Genomic DNA, 18156 nt, shown 5'->3' on the forward strand with positions numbered 1-18156 from the left:
GATTGTGCTATAGATAGGTTGACTACTCCATTTTCTATATACATTGGAGAATGAAATCTTTGATTTATCTCCAGAGAGGAAAAGGGGAGGGGTGGGGGGGAAGCACTTGAGAAGGTAGAGTTTTTTCTATCCTGATAAATAAACATTTTTGTTAGTCCTTGGAGAAAAAAACCACAGCAATCAGTATAAGTTTACTAAATACATACATAGTACCTGTAAACAGTGAATATTCTATTTCCTGCTCTGACTTGAATAATTTTCAAGTCCTTACGCTGAGCTGTTTCTCCAAACTCAGTTTCTTTGGATTATTTTTCCTGATTGAATAGATACAGTAAAAAGAAGTGTTGCTATTTAACTGATGAGCTATAATTTTAAGTCAAAGGTTTAAAAATAGTTTTCTAACTTACCAAATTTCTAGTTTAGTTTTCCTGCTAATGTTTTTTAATTTTAAGTTTAAATATTAAAATCACTTTGGGAAATAATGTGCAAGCTCAGTTGTCATTGAAAAGTAGATTTTTGTGAATAAAAATATAATATATTTAAATTCTTTTCTGAATAATTCATTAGATAAAGTCCTAATACATAAGAAATAAAAACCTACTGCAGTTGGAATAATTAAGTCTTTTGGTGTGATTTCAAAATAAAAAAAATCAGTCAATATATATTTTTTTAAATTTCAAAGCTAATTTCCACTTTTATGAATAAATATACTTAAGTTTTGTTTTCATGGTATTAATATGATTTTATTCTTAAAAACCTAGTGAGCAGAGCTCTTCAATGAAATCTAATAATTTAGTATACAGTGTTTGGAAACTTAAAATTCATGGAGAAGATAAATCCAAATATATACATAGATCAATAAATAGCTGGGGATTGATATTCCTTCCACATTTCATGTGATCCTTATAAAAATGGATTTTTAAAAAATTCTTTTAAGAATGAGACTATTTTTATTTAGATTTAGTTTAAATATGAATGTATGAAATGCCACCAAACTATTATACATAATTTTAAATGGAATTTAAAGTAAAGACCAATTAGAAATATACCTAAAAAGGGTGTTAACAATTCCTGGTGATAGTCATTACTAAACAAGACAATTTGACAGATACTTGAATATCTATTGATGTACTTAATTACGATCCATCCACTGAGGTCTTTACCACACAAATTATAGGATGTGAATCCACTGGTTATAATATTTAAAAACTTACTTGAATTCACTTTACATGTCATTAAATATATGTAGTATCATTTAAATTATCTGGATAAGTTAGAGAAATTACTTTCAGAATTTTCAAAATCCCCAGATAATTCATTATACTTGATATAAACAAGTTATATTCAAAAATGTATAGTAAGTGTGACCTTTTATTAATACCATCTTGCCAAATAAACATTAGACATTTTAAAAAAAGATAACCAAATATTAAATACTATATTTGATGTAAAATATCCTTAATTCATGTAAGCATGTTTTTTTTTCCCCTTAGGAGATTAACAATTTATCTTCTTGAGTACAGAAGACTCTTCCTTTATTTTGTGAACTGGTGAAATTATCACATTCTTATGTATCCATATTAACATTGATTATATGATGAAACTTTTAAATAAAAGTTTCTGAGACCAGAAACAAAATATTACAGACATTTGAGAAGTAAGACTTAAAAATACAGAGAAAGCTTTCAATGGGATTAGTGGAAAAGGAGGAAAAAATACACATTTCTTTTTTTTTTTTTTTAACTTCTTTTTTTTTTCATTTTTATTGAGATTGTTCAGATACCATACAATTATCCAAAGATCCAAAGTGTACAATCACTTGCCCCTGGGTACCCTCATACAGCTGTGCATCCATCACACTTAATTTTTGTTCAATTTTTAGAAACTTTTCATTACTCCAGACAAGAAATAAAGTGAAAGATGAAAAAAGAAAAAAAGAAAAGGAAACTCTAAACCTCCCCTATCCCTAACCAACCCCCCTCAATTGTTGACTCCTAGTATTGATATAGTACGTTTGTTACTGTTTATGAAAAAATGTTGAAATACTACTAACTGTAGTATATAGTTTGTAATAGGTATATAGTTCTTCCCTATATGCCCCTCTATTATTAACTTCTAATTGTATTGTCATACATTTGTTCTGGTTCATGAAGTAATTTCTAGTATTTGTACAGCTGATCATGGACATTGACCGCCGTAGGATTCACTTTTATACATTTCCATCTTTTGACCTCCAACTTTCCTTCTGGTGACATATATGACCCTGAGCTTCCCCTTTCCACCTCATTCACACACCATTTGGCGCTGTTAGTTATTCTCACATCTTGCTACCAACACCCCTGTTCATTTCCAAACATTTAAGTTCATCCTAATTGAACATTCTGCTCATACTAAGCAAGAGCATCTACATTTCTTCCACAAGGCAGGAGGGAGAGTCAAAGAAGGTAGAGAGGCAAAAGAAAGAGGAAACAAAAAAATGACAGCTAGGAAGCAGTAAAAGGAAAAATAACCTTAAATCAAAGTAGAATAAAGAATCAGACAATACCACCAATGTCAAGTGTCTAACATGCCTCCCCTATCTCCCCCTCTTATCTGCATTCACCTTGGTATATCACCTTTGTTACATTAAAGGAAGCATAATACAATGATTCTATTAGTTACAGTCTCTAGTTTATGCTGATTGCATCCCTCCCCCAATGCCTCCCCATTTTTAACACCTTGCAAGGTTAACATTTGCTTGCTCTCCCTTGTAAAAGAACATATTTGTACATTTTATCACAATTGTTGAATACTCTAGATTTCACCAAGTTACACAGTCCCAGTCTTTATCTTTCCTCCTTTCTTGTGGTGTCTCACGTGCTCCCCATCTTCCTCTCTCAACCGTATTCATAGTTACCTTTGTTCAGTGTACTTACATTGTCGTGCTACCATCTCCCAAAATTGTGTTCCAAACCACACACTCCTGTCTTCTATCACCCTGTAGTGCTCCCTTTAGTATTTCCTGTAGGGCAGGTGTCTTGTTCACAAAGTCTCTCATTGTCTGTTTGTCAGAAAATATTTTGAGCTCTCCCTCATATTTGAAGGACAGCTTTGCTGGATACAGAATTCTTGGTTGGCGGTTTTTCTCTTTCAGTATCTTAAATATATCACACCACTTCCTTCTTGCCTCCATGGTTTCTGCTGAGAGATCTGCACATAGTCTTATTAAGCTTCCTTTGTATGTAATGGATCGCTTTTCTCTTGCTGCTTTCAGGATTCTCTCTTTGTCTTTGACATTTGATAATCTGATTATTAAGTGTCTTGGCGTAGGCCTATTCATATCTCTTCTGTTTGGAGTACGCTGCGCTTCTTGGATCTGTAATTTTATGTCTTTCATAAGAGATGGGAAATTTTCATTAATTATTTCCTCTATTATTGCTTCTGCCCCCTTTCCCTTCTCTTCTCCTTCTGGGACACCAATGATACGTACATTATTGTACTTTGTTTCATCCTTGAGTTCCCGGAGACGTTGCTCATATTTTTTCATTCTTTTCTCCATCTGCTCCTTTGCATGTAGGCTTTCAGGTGTTTTGTCCTCCAGTTCCTGAGTGTTTTCTTCTGCCTCTTGAGATCTGCTGTTGTATGTTTCCATTGTGTCTTTCATCTCTTGTGTTGTACCTTTCATTTCCATAGATTCTACTAGTAGGTTTTTTGAACTTTTGATTTCTGCTGTATACATGTCCAGTGCCTCCTTTACAGCCTCTATCTCTTTTGCAATATCTTCTCTAAACTTTTTGAATTGATTTAGCATTAGTTGTTTAAATTCCTGTATCTCAGTTGAAGTGTATGTTTGTTCCTTTGACTAGGCCATAACTTTGTTTTTCTTAGTGTAGGTTGTAATTTTCTGTTGTCTAGGCATGGTTTCCTTGGTTATCCAAATCAGGTTTTCCCAGACCAGAACAGGCTCAGGTCCCAGAGGGAAGAAATATTCAGTATCTGGTTTCCCTGCAGGTGTGTCTTAGAAAATTGCTCCACCCTTTAATGCCTCCGGTCACTGTGCTTTTCTGCCCAGCAGGTGATGCCTGTTAGCCTATAATTCTTGACTGGTGTGAGGAGGTATGGCCGTGTTCCCCCAGGCTCTGGGGTCTGGTTCTGAATGGAAAGGGCCCCACCCCTTTCCTCCTAGAGAAGACAGACCCCTCAGGTGGAGGTCATTAGCATTTCAATGGTCTCACTCTCTGCTTGTGGTGTCTCCACCCTTCCCAGTGTCACAGCCCTGGAAACTGAAAATGACTGGGGCTTTCTCCACTGAGCCAAAAAAGAAACAGATAGTCCCCTTCAGACCCAGTCCAAGGCAACCCTCTGGCTCTCCCAGGTCAGTCGTCACCCAAAGCCTCTGTCTGTGTTTTGGGGCTGTGTACCTTTAGTGAGCAGTTCACAGTCACTACTTAAAACCCCAGTTGGAGCTCAGCTGAGCTGTATTCGCTTGCTGGGAGAGAGCTGTATTCGCTTGCTGGGAGAGAGGCTCTGCAGCTTGGGCTATGGGGGAGGGGGTCTCCTGACCTGGTTCCACAGGTTTTACTTACAGATTTTATGCTGTGTTCTCAGGCATTCCTCCCAATTCAGGTTGGTGTATGATGAATGGATGGTCTCGTTTGTCCCCCCACAGTTATTCTGGATTATTTACTAGTTGTTTTTGTTTTTTTGTAGTTGTTCCAGGGGGACTACTTAGCTTCCACTCCTCTCTATGCTGCCATCTTGCGCCAAGCTCCTAAAATACACATTTCTTGAGCGTGATTTTATATACATTACCTTAATTAGCCTAGAAACTTTATGTGGCTGGTGTGGTCACACAACTAGTAAGTGGCAAGACAACATTTAGACCTAGGTTTACCTGGCTTGAAAATCCATGAACAAAATACCCCACCACTGTCTCCAAGAGATGCTTAGGCAATAAATAGTGTATTAAGTCATCAGTTCTCAATATGTGGTCCAGGCAGACCCAGGGTCTCTGAGACCCTTTGGGGCTCTGGGAGGTCGTAACTATTTAAATTAGAATAACAAAATGTTTCTCTGCCTTTTTTTCTCTTTATTCTCTCATGAGAATAAAGGAGAAGTGAGTCAGGCAAAGGGTGCTTGCTGTTCCTAACTTCAATTGATGTGCTTAAGAGCATCATAGAAACTAGATAAATGCCAGCAGATACGATCAAAATATGTTGAGAGTGAAAAATGTGCTAAAAATGCGGACAATCATAAGCTCACAGTAAGAAGACTAACAAAATTTTGAAAAGACAGTTACTTAATACTTATAATGTAATCAATGTATTAGATGTATAATTAAAACTAGGTAAAATGAAATATATTTTTGGCTGTTTTTAATCCCTTGACATGAGGGCATCAAGCTACCTCATTCAGTAGGGCCACATTTTAACTAAAAATAACATCTTCAAAAGCTCCTATTTACAACGGGTTCATACCATTGGAATGTATCAAAATTAAGGACATGCTTTTTTTTTCTTCTGTGATATGTAATTCAACCAAGTACACTCAGTATGGTGATTTAACTATACCTGAAGGTAGTATCAAAGTATCAAGTAGTGAGATTGGGTAAGCAAGTTTGTTTTTAGATTAGTAGCTTATCTTGGTTTTCTACGAATGACCAAGCATCATGTTCACCTCAGATAAAACATTTTCAAACAACTGTTCGGTTTCTGCTTCTATGTTTTATAATAATTTAAAAACTGCTATTCTTCATTTTGTACCCATTCAGGATATGAATGAAGTTTCCAGCTTTATTCAAGGTTCAAAGGAAGGATGCAATGACAACAAATTAAATTACCCCCCTTTTACTCCTGGTAAATTTCATTTGGCTATTTAATTACCATTAATTGAGAATAATTTTCCTTTTTTACTGGAAAGTTCTAACATACATTTCAAATGACAAAATTTTGTAGAGTGTTGAGATCTTGAAATCATTTTTTTTTTTTAATTTAATGCCTAGGAAATGATGCATACTTTTAAGTTTTGGTATAGTTCATTAATTTATCTTTATATTGATAAACTGTCCCTAATTAAATAATGAATTAAAAGAAACAAAATTTATTTGAAATTATAATTTATGTGACCAAAATTTTTCCATGAATATCTTGATGTAAAGCTATGCAGTTAATCAAGTGTACCTAATGTGAACAGTTACATCTTATATTTTCTTGCAAACATAGCTATCTCCATTAAAAATGGATAAAATAATTAATCAAAGAAAAGATGTGCTTTTAGGGGAATAGATTGCTGTAAGAACATCTGAAGAAAGATGACAATAAGTATTGCAACACGAAATAGGCCTACAAATAACATACAACAAAAACCTGAGAAGTGTAAATTTGGATTACATAATTTCATCAAAACATTATGGTTTATAGTAACATGTGTAATATATGTCTAAATGTCTAGAATTAGGGTTTATATAAATAAATCCATCTTTTATAAAGCTTTAAAAAATGTCAGTAGTTATAAAATGTGCAATACAGTGTGTATATTTTTATCTACCAGGTAAAGGCTATTTTTTTCCCATGGATGTAGTTATTATTTAAGGCAAGAAGTAGAGTGTTTATTATTGTAAGGGAAAATCTAATGGTTATTCTGAGTTTAACAAGAGTGGAAGTGGGGACACTAATTTGAACTTAGTTTAATTTAATTTTCCTCTTTCATTATTTTTTGTTAAGTATTGCGTTACATAGCACATTATATAAGAAAATGTAAACTGTAAGATGGCAAAATATCTCTTATGAAATGTTTGTTATGTATTTTCTCTGAGATATTCTTGATAAATTGATGTATTCCAAAACAATTTGCATGGATTCTGTGCAATACTGGGGGAAACATTATGATGTTCACAGCCTCTATGGATACAGCATGGCTATAGCAACAGAGAAGTAAGTGCAATTTCATTCAAGTATTCCTTTTAAATATATTTTTTAGAAGTATTTTTATAATGTATCTATATACTTGGAAAATGGCAAGATTAAGAAAGCAAAAGAAGGATGAAAGTGTGTCTTATGCTCATACTAAAAATTTGTGACATTCAAAGCAATAATTCTTATACTAATATTCATGAATTTGGAACTCCGTTGAACTACATGATGTATATATTTAACTGGAATGTATTTAACTGGGATTCTTTTTTAATTTTTGAATTTAAATTATCCTTCAACATTTTGATTTAGTTTGCCAGCTCTCCATATAATTGTATTCTAAGTATGAACTTCACAACTGACCTGGGAGAAGGATCATGATGATACAGGTCTTTAACTATTTTTTTCTAAAACACAGGTTTCAATTAAAATGTGGTTTTCTAAGTGAAATCCTCTCAAAGAAATTTTCTTATAAAATGAGCTACCTGTATATAAAAGATAAACATGATACAAAGAAGGGGACAATCATGTTGATTGTTTACTTTTTTTGAAGCGTTGCATAAGGTCCTAAAGTTCAGTGGCTATTTAGATTTGTCATTTTCTCATAATCAAACAACTATGACTGAATTTGAATTTAAACCCATGTTTGGTGTCAAATCACATCTAAATGTCAAACATTTTATACATTAAAAGTTAGTCTGCTTTTTAAACTCAGAGCATCGTATATTGCAGAACTCAAGTTAGTAAGTTCTAGGAAAGAAAAAAGCACTCAATGGTCTAATACAATAGAAGTTATAGGAAAGACACCTGTGAATATTATATTTTTACTAAGGTAGCATGTATAACTTTATATACTGAATAAAACTTTTTCCCCAATATTTCTCATTTTAGAAAAAAAAAATTTCAATCATAGGTTTCAGTAGAGGTGAGATGAGTTGGTTGACTTCTAGAAATCAACCAACCAAATGACATCTCTCAAATATGTAAGTTTCACCCCAATATTGCTTGGTAACATTTGAAAATGCAGGTAGTAAGATATAATTATAGCTGTGGCTCTAAATGGTCTTTTTTCCCCTAATATTTTCCTTATGCAATTCAAATTTTAAAGTATTTTAGTTTTTACTGTCTTCCTTCCACTTTAATTTAAGCTAAATTATAATACACCTACTCCATTCATGATTGGTATCCTTTTAAGTTTTCAGAATTTCAACAAATAGTTTTTTAAAGTAGGTTGTTCTGATTAGATAAAAAAGATGTGGCTTAGTATTCTCATTGCAATTGTAATTGCTGTAGCCTTCAATCTTTTAATTTTATTAGTATGATGGCTAAAATTATTTACTGATAAATTCAGTAAAATGTGGACCTTTTTTAAATGTGCTAACCTCATAGTAGTAAATGGTTTGCTTTTGTTTCTTTAAATAAATAATTTTTCTAAGGGATCTTAATAGATTTCTTTTGAAACTTCAGCGTCAACATTTTTATAGTTTGTACTAAGTTTAACCCTGATATAAAAATGAATTTTATGCTTAGATCAGACTTAAAATTTTTTTATTAAAAAACGATATAAACATAACACAATGAAACAAGTGTATTAGGTTCAAATTTAGATGACTAAATTTTATATTTCTAAAATGATTTCAATGAGTTTGCACCATATATTTCATACCCAAATGTTGACTGGATACCAAAAGCATGTTTATTTATTTTGCTTAAGAAAGTTATTCAAAGTCTGAATAATTTCTAAAAATATTTCATTCTTCTATGTTTGTTAAGAATATGTTAAATAAGCAAATTTTCTCTAGCTAAATACAAAATTGATATAAAGTTTTGATAAAAATAGTTGTAAATATTATGGCTTGGCTATGGGAACTGAAATATAAGCTTTTAGGATTTATAAATAAAAATTAATTTTTAAAATAAGTCTTATCTATTAATTTGGATTTATTTTTAGAGCTATACAAAAACTTTTTACAAATAAGAGAAGCTTCATTCTCACCCGGTCAACTTTTGCTGGATCTGGGAGCCATGCTGCGCACTGGTTAGGAGACAATACTGCTTCATGGGAACAAATGGAGTGGTCTATCACTGGAATGTTGGAGTTCGGCTTGTTTGGAATGCCTTTTGTAAGCAGTTGCATACATTACTTATAAAAGCTCCAAATTACATTTAAATTTTCAGTATCATTTTGATCATTAAAATGTGTGCAATAAAAAGTCAATAGTTTAAAGGAATTTATGAGAAAAAATAAGAGTATCAGTGAAATGCATAACATCCAAACTATTAGTGTGAGAAAATAAAATTTTAAAAAATCAGTCAAACCAAAGAAGTCAGGAAATGAATTTAATAATAAACAAAGCATAGCAAAAGCTTATGCAATTAATATAATGCAAAATGTATTAGTAGGGAAAAATCCAAAAATATTGGTCACAAAAATAAATGTCAAAAGACTAAATATAATTGAAATACTAGATTGTCAATGTGGGTTAAAAAAGAAACTAAAGTTATTTCCTTTACTTAAAAGGTGAAAGATAAGGACAGAAAAAGTTCAAATTTAAAAAGTGGAGAAAATGTACATTTGGCAATTTTAAACATATGAAATCTGGTGATTCTCTATATCAAACAGAAAAGGATTATGTAATGTTCATATTCAAGATGAAAGGGAAACACTACATAACACAAATATGTAAAATATATTAGGGAGTTATAGTGATTCATTTATTCTTTCTTCCACATACACTGAACAAAATGAAAATTAAAAACCAAAAATATAAAATGTACCCAAACAAAATTTTGCATTTGGAAATTTAGAAAGATGAGTCAAAAAAAAGAAAAAAAAAAAGCTGAATGGAAAAAAGACAGCTTAGAACCAAATGATAACAATTGTACTCCATGTAAAACTTTGTAGGATTTCAGCTAAATCAGTTTTAGGGGAAAACTGATAACCTTAAATAATTAAATTAAAAACAAAGAAGGGTTGAATATTAATGCTGAAGTCCATGAATTAAGAATCAAAAAGAGGAAAGCAGAATAAACTTAAAAAGGATGTAGATTATGAAAATAAGAAATTAATGCAATAAAAGCAAAGTCTATATAAATGAACAGACATAAGGCAAAAGTGATTCTTTGAAAACTTTAATAAAATAGACCAATTTTCAGCAAGATTTATCTAAAAAAGATTTATCCATAAATAATATTGGAGTATATTTTAATAAAAGGTTATATTGATCATTGAAAACAATTAATCAATGATACCCTGGAATAATATTTAAAATATAGGTAGGACTTTTATGAGAGAATTTTAAATGAGACCTCAGTAAATTAAAGATATGCCATGCTCATGGATAGAAAGGATCAATATACTGGGAATATGCATTCTCCCCAAAATATTATCCAAATTCAGTGGAATTCTAATTTAAAAAATAAAGAAATTTTTGTGGAACATAAAAGATTATTTTTAAATTTATGTGGAAGCCAATGTGATTTAAAAAAAAGTATGAAGATTTGTCCTACCAGATGAAGCAATAGTAATTAACACAATGATGCTGGACTGTCAATGTGCAAATACTCTGATACGGCAAAATTAGAGTTCAGAAATAGGTTCATGAATATTTGAAAATTTTTGCCTAACAGAGGTATCACTGTAGATCAATGAGGAAAGTATTAATTATGCATATGGAAAATTAATTATGCTTTTTTAAAATAAAATAAAATGGACCATTTTCACACCATATACAAAAATCAATTCTATGTGGACTGGAGGACTTATGTGTGAAAAGTAAACATTAACCATTGTAGAAGAAAATGTAAGAGGTACATTCAAGGTCTTGGTGTAGGGGAGTAATTTTTTTTTAAGAAAGCAAGCAACCCAAGTAATATTTTCAACACATACAGTCAATAAATTATTAATATTCAATATAAAAATATAATATTCAATGTAAAAACTTGCATAAATCCTTAGAACACAAGAATAATAAAACAGTTAACAAAGGATACAAACAGGCAATTCTATAGAAAGAGAAAACCATATGGACCTAATAAAAATATGGAAAATATTTCAACTTCCCTAGCTGTCCTTGTTTGCTAAGCTGCCAAAAGCAGATACCATAGTTTGGCTTTTAACAATGACAATTTATTAGCTTAGAAGCTTACAGTTTCAAGACTGAGAAAAATGTCCAAATCAAGGCATCAGTTGATGCTTTCTCCTGGAGCACTGGCTGCAGGCAATCCTGGACTCCTCTGTCACATAGCAAGGCACATGGCAGCATCTGCTGGTCTTTCCCTTCTTTTCCAAGTTTTGCTGCTTTCCACTTCTTTCTTCTGTGGCTTTTTTTCCTTGTTTGTATTTCGTCTCTTATAAAGGACTCCAGAAAAAGGATTAAAAACCACCTTGAATGAGGTGGGTCACATCTTACGATCCTACTCACCAAAAGTTCCTACTTAGAATGGGTCCACAACCACAGCAACAGATTAACTTTAAGACCATACTCTTCTGGGATACATACAGCTTCAAACCATCACACTAGTAATCAGAGAAACTCAAGTAAATACTTCAGTGAGACATATTTCACATAGATAAGACTGGTAAAAATTAAAAGCATGACAATAACAACTACTGGCAAGAAACTGGAGCATTGCGAACTTTCATGTTGTGCTTATAAATGGTTACAACCTCTTTTGATTAAATGTTGTACATGTTAAATAAACAAGAAAAATAATCCTATATATACATACACATATATATATATTTATGCCATAAAATAAGAGGTTTTTTTTTTTTTTTACATATTCAATATAAGTCTATATAAATTTAATAGAAGCATTCTTTTAATCATAGTGGGAAATTTTATGTCGGCTAATTATCCATCAATAGAAGAATGAATAAGTAACTTCTGGTATATTACACAGTGGAATTCCACACAATAGAGAACTAAAGCTACATTAACATAGCTAAATCTCATAAAATTAATACTTAGAGAAAGAAGAAAATTGCTGTGCAATGTATGCAACATGCCAGTTATATGAAGTTAATAAAGATGCAAACCACTACTATATATTGCTTAGAAATAAATGCCTATATAATAAAAACTAAATAAGTTCATGCAAGTAGTAAATAAAAAATTTAGGACCATGGTTATTTCTTGAAAGACCTTGGAGGAAGGGGAGTGCAATCTGATACAGGATCACTTGGGGTGCAGATTCAATTTTACTTGGAGTAGTTTCTTCCACAAGCTCAACAGGAATGCATAGGTGTTTACTATATTGCCTCTATATTTTTGGGGTCTGATATATTTTAATGTGAATGTGAAGTATCAAATCAAGGGAAGTGAATTTTGGATTGAGAAACAACACATTTTAAAACAATAATTTCCCCTTGTATACATTTAATTAACAAGTACTATGACAGACAAATGAAAAATGAAGATACCAGCTTAAGAAAATATATAAAGAGAAAATGAAGAAAAGAGTATATAAGATAATGTTAAAGGCAAGAAAGAAGCATAAAATGGAAAATAAAGAAACTAGATTAAGGAAGAGTGTATTATAAATAATGCAAATTAATCATGAGCATAAAATGTGGTATTCTGGGAAAGTTTGAGAATCTTTACACTATAAATTATAGATTTATTTGTTATTTAGGTTGGAGCAGATATCTGTGGATTTGTGCAAGAGACCACAGAAGAGCTTTGCAGAAGATGGATGCAACTTGGGGCATTTTATCCATTTTCTAGAAACCATAATGCTGAAGGATATAAGGTAAGGGCCTTAATTGTTGTTATCCATGTTTTGAAATAAAATGCAACAATAATTTTAGCAATGTACTGAAGCTTAAATCTACAGAAAACATGGTACGAAAGATTGTAGAATAATTCTTAAAGAATAGTTACAAGTCCTCTTCTCAAGGTCTGTAGATATTTTGTATTTCAAAACAAGTTTAAATAAGGAAACCATAAAATATAATATATTCACAATACAAATATTTTATTTAAGCCTTAATCATATATTTGTATGTTCAATCACCAGTATTTTAAATCAGAGGCAAAGTTCTTTGAGTGTGAATTCCACTAATAAGAGTTCTAGGTGATTTTTCTTTATTAAAAGAAATTATAATGCAATATCAAAGATTTCCAGTTTTTATTTCATAAAAACAAACAAGAAATTAAAGACACATTCAAGGCAGAAGTTCAGTCCAGAATTCCTCAATAATAAATAAAGCTGAAATAAACAGGTTGAGAACAACAACAACAAAACTAATACTTTTGAAATATTTATCTGAATGGTAGGAGCAGAAGTACAGGGACATATTGAGCCATTTTAGCAGCCCTGAGAATTTGGCATATTGTGGGCTCTCATTGGCATGTTTTCCAGAGGAAATGGTAAAATTCAGTTAATCCGTGAAGTCAATTAAGTCCATGGTAGTTAAATCTACTGTTCACACACTGGTTACATACAGAACCTTGATTACATTTGAGAAGAGAGGCAACCATTCAGAGCTCAGCCTGGAAAGAGGAATGATAGAATAGAATTAAAAGGTATAAATTAGGGAAAAGTCACTACTTTCTAATACAAGTAAATAGTGCTTTGTAGAATACGTATGTTCACAGGAGATCCGGGTATGAATTTCATTACACACTGTGTTAATGTATGTTCTCTGAGAAGCAGATACTAGGATTGAATTAGACATGCAGTGAAAGAGAGTTACTGGGGAAATACTTGCAAAGGATAAAGGGGAGGGAGCAGGAAAAAATGAGGAGAACCCTTAGACCACAATGCAGATCTGCACCCATGAAGGAGAAAGGTAAGGAAGGAGGTTTGGTAGGGAGAAGTATCAAACTGCTGCCCAATTTTAACAGTTTCAGTCAGGCCCATGGGGCGTTCACAAGGCAAATTCTCCTATTGGAGAAGTCCTGTATCTCCTAAGAATGGGCCTGCATACTACTCCCACCATGTTCATTCATTGGCTGGGAGCAGCCCAAACTAAGTATGGCCTCAGGGTAAACATGGTGGTGGGTCCAGGGGAGCACAAACTGGGGCCTTCAGTTAATTTTATTTCTCCAAGAGCAGAGATCTTAGCAGACTGGCACATACCACTGCCCCTTGGCTGAGAGAGTCAGCTACTCATGGCTGGGCAGTAGGGAGACTGTACTTCAAGCTGTAAGACTGGGATGGACAGGCAGATCTGCTTCCTATGTCCCTTGGTCAGCCAACCACCTCAGGATAATTCTTATGGAAAGGCATGACAGCAAGTTCTCAGGCTAGCACACTTCAAGACCTTGCTTGAATATATCACATGTGATATCATTCCACTGGCCAGAGTATGTCACATGGCTGAGCACAGTCAAGTACCCTCCATCTTTAGTGGTAGGAAATGCTACAGAGCTGCAGAGCAAAGGATGTGCATAGAAGGAGAGGTGAAGAACTGGAGCCAATAATTCAATCTACCACAGTTTTAATATGGGTGAAAACTCAATTTTGTTAATATATTTTCATTTTTGACCATGCATATTTGAATGAGAAATATCCATTTCAAAGTAAAGTTTATTTAAAAACACATATTCAAAGGAAAACATAAAAACTTGAAATATTCTGGCCCTTTGATGATGAAATAAGGTCAATTTGAACCTTTTACAAACAAGCTAAAGTTTTTTAAAATAAATTGAAAGTCTTACATTTTAATTTTCATTCATATATTAGCAGTTTTGTTTTGATTTCTCTTTTTATCCACCCAGCATCAAGATCCTGCATTTTTCGGACAGAATTCTCTTTTGGTTAACTCATCGAGACATTATTTGAATATCCGCTATAGGTTATTACCTTTCCTTTATACTCTGTTTTATAAAGCTCATCGGTTTGGAGAAACAGTAGCAAGGCCGTTTCTTCACGAGTGAGTACAATATTCAAGAATTTTGATATTACTTAAAGTGTATACAGACATACTGAAAAGATTGATGGAGATAAATCAAGATATCAAGTAGATTTCAGATGATTGTTTTTATATTTGTATAAATGACTTCAATGAACTATAGAATACTAGTCATAAATATAATTTGGTGGATTGGATAAGATTAAGAGAAAAATGTGAGAACTGAATAGAATTTATAAGTAAAAAGCTACATGAAGTATATTGGGGGAAATTATTTCAATAATAAAGATTAAATGTAGAATTGTTGAAAAACTTATCAAGTAAATATTGTGAAAATAGACTAAATATAGAAAAAGAGTGAATTGTACTCATCTTTGTATATATTGACCAGAGCAGGGCCTTTCCTCAAGAAGTGACTTAGGATATTTTCAAATTCAAGTCAAAACTGGAGTTTGTAATGAAAAACTTTAAAGAGAAGAAAGTGGATTTTTGCTACTTTATGAAATTATCTTACAGGAGAAAAGTAAATTCACGAGAATGATTGTTGATAAGTAACCTTATCATATGTGATAGATTTTTTGTGAGTACGAAATAAACTAACTTCCTCCTTCCTTCCTCCCTTCCTTCCTTTCTCTTCTTTCTCCCTCCTTCCTTTCTTTCCTCTCTTCCTCCCTTCCTATCAGATGAACTGCATAGAATATAAGAACTATGCATTAAAAATGACATATTAAACAAGTAAAAATTAAGCTAATCAATCCAAGGGAACAACTAAAAGTTGAAACCAAAAAAGAATTGAAAGAAACTGCTTTTTATCATTGTATCTTGAATATTGTTATTGTTCTTAGGTTTTATGAGGATTCAAATAGCTGGGTTGAGGACACTCAGTTCTTATGGGGCCCTGCATTACTTATTACTCCTGTCCTGAAACAGGTAGGTCTTACATGTCTAATAAATTTGTTGCTTAGAGGGAATTATGGATAACCAAATCCTAACTGAATTACAAAGCATCTGAGTAATAGATACTACTCAATCAACTGTTTCAACTGATAAATGTTTAATTGAATTCTAATAAAATTCACATAATTATAAAAATATTAAGTACATGTATGCTCATCAAATATGTCTAATTGGGAACAAGAGAATTACGTAAAATTAACATTCACCTGCAAAAGGAAGATTTATTTATTGAATCAAAACCTAATCTTACAGTAATGACATTGAATTCTCATTTAAACAGGTATAGACATTAAAATTTTGCTACATTGTAAATAAAAGGAAACTTGAAAAACGGGTATTTGCTGATCCTATTAAAATGTTGAAAAAATAGTGGCATCACTTATTTGATTATTATTTATTTTTTAAAAGTCATTGTGTCCAGGCGATATAAAAAAATGAATCTGTTCACATTCATAATCACTATGTAGTTTGTAACAATATAAATTCATGCATGCTGTATTTTATTGGACACCAAAATTAATTTCATGCTTGCCTGTTTGCTTTTTTGTATGTTTCGCATGATGAATTTAAAATTAGTAATATAGCATTTTAATTACTATTTATAGGAAATATTTCAGAGTAAAAGTACAGAGGAAGGGTTTTCTTCCTTATGAAAATCCAATTTAATATGACTTAATTCTCTTCTGTTGAGTCAAAATAAAAATAATATATTTGTTTGCCTTCATTTTAGGGAGCTGATACAGTGAGCGCATATATTCCTGATGCTACCTGGTATGATTATGAAACTGTAAGTTACTTTATTATAATATTCTGCTCACATTATTACATTTTCAAATATCTATACATAAACAATGAACTCAAAATACATAAGCATATCAATTTGAGGGTTTCTATCATTATTATAAAAAAGCTTTCTTTCAAATTTGAGAAGCATGTAAAAAATTGTGTCTACTTTTGTTTCACTGGACCTAGACTTTAATATGAAGTTGTATTCTTTAATGTAAAGGGTTATGGTCTTCATTTTTAAATTGGAGAACTAAGAGATCAGTAGTAATTTTAAGAAAGGTCCATAATTCACTTCTATGCTTTTCCCTATTTTACATATTTATGTTATTGTGAAAAGTATTAGATACTTAGTTAATCTTAAACACTTATTTCTATAGATCACATTCAATATTTCGACACTGAAAAGACAATATAGCAGCATTTAAACACACTATCCATTTTTATGTCACCGTGACCTTTTGAGAAGTATTTATTTTAAAAGCCTTTATTTTGCATAACACTTGTATTTGTTAAGCAAACCCCTTATTTTCATAACCCAATTATTTTTTAAAAAGACCTTTGTAAAGATTTAGTTAACTTTAAAACAAACCAAAAGAAAAAATGTGTGACTAATTCATGATATTGTTTATCATTTTAGTGGAGAAATAGATTTATCTCTGTTGATTTTTTTTGAGACAACTATCTCATTTTATCCCTGCTTTGTTAAATAAACTGAAAAAAAAAAAGTTTTCCCAAAAAGTGTTCATAATAATTGTTCCTATATGTAAACTTTAATTCTTGTGAAATTGTTTGAACTTTTCACTAATAGTAAAAATAAATGTATCTTCCAAATATTAGGGTGCAAAAAGACCTTGGAGAAGACAGCGTGTTGATATGTACCTTCCAGGAGACAAAATAGGATTACATCTTAGAGGAGGTTATATTATCCCCATTCAAGAACCTGCTGTAACTACAACTGAAAGGTAAAATGAAAAATCATTAACTAAAATCTAATTTTAATATAATTCAAATTTTAATATTTCATATTTTTATTAAGAATCAGAGAATATTTAATGTTTCATTTGTTTTTCAGAAGATATTGACTCATCGTTGTTTTAAAAAAATCAAATTATGTGTATGGTTATAAATTTCTTGATTTAAACAATGAACTTAATTAGATTAGAAATTTATTTTCTGTGCTCAATTTTACTCATATTCTCTATAGAATCTGTGAAATTAAATATAGTCTCTGATTTGTAATGAAATATGAAACACGTTTGCTTTGCAATCTAAAATAGTATGTGTCCATTTCTACATATTTGGGTATTCTATATTTAACTAAATCAAAATATAATTTTTTTTCTAAAATGTTTTACTTAAGCTAACAAATGAGGTGGACATATCAGTTTAGGTAAAGAAAAAGAGAGAAACTAAGTTTTTCAGTAAAAATCAACTTCATAAATATTTAGGAAAAAAGAAGGAAACTCCGAAAATTCTGATCTTTCATCTTGAACAATTCATTCTGGCTTCAAGGGTATATAAAGTATCATATTGAATTCACATAATTTCCTATGTCCTGCAACACCACAAAAAATATTGCTTACAGTGCTGTTTTTTCTAGACTTTCTCTAGTATGTGGTATATCTACTCCCTTAGACTGTAAGCTCCATGAGGGGGGGGGAC

The 18156-nt window shown here is 31.7% G+C and overlaps 1 protein-coding gene across 1 annotated transcript in view; it reads left to right on the forward strand.

Annotated features, from left to right (window-relative positions):
- Window positions 1–18156, forward strand: part of SI (sucrase-isomaltase) — a 219746-nt gene that overhangs the window by 144666 nt on the left and 56924 nt on the right. The window contains exons 14-21 of the mRNA XM_037841441.1: window positions 5750–5834; window positions 6794–6911; window positions 8842–9013; window positions 12528–12644; window positions 14618–14772; window positions 15597–15681; window positions 16439–16495; window positions 17332–17456. Coding sequence (XP_037697369.1) covers window positions 5750–5834; window positions 6794–6911; window positions 8842–9013; window positions 12528–12644; window positions 14618–14772; window positions 15597–15681; window positions 16439–16495; window positions 17332–17456 — 914 coding nt within the window. The remainder of the gene's footprint in view (window positions 1–5749; window positions 5835–6793; window positions 6912–8841; window positions 9014–12527; window positions 12645–14617; window positions 14773–15596; window positions 15682–16438; window positions 16496–17331; window positions 17457–18156) is intronic.

The sequence above is a fragment of the Choloepus didactylus genome, chromosome 1 (genome assembly GCF_015220235.1).
Source record: "Choloepus didactylus isolate mChoDid1 chromosome 1, mChoDid1.pri, whole genome shotgun sequence".
Taxonomy (NCBI): domain Eukaryota; kingdom Metazoa; phylum Chordata; class Mammalia; order Pilosa; family Megalonychidae; genus Choloepus; species Choloepus didactylus.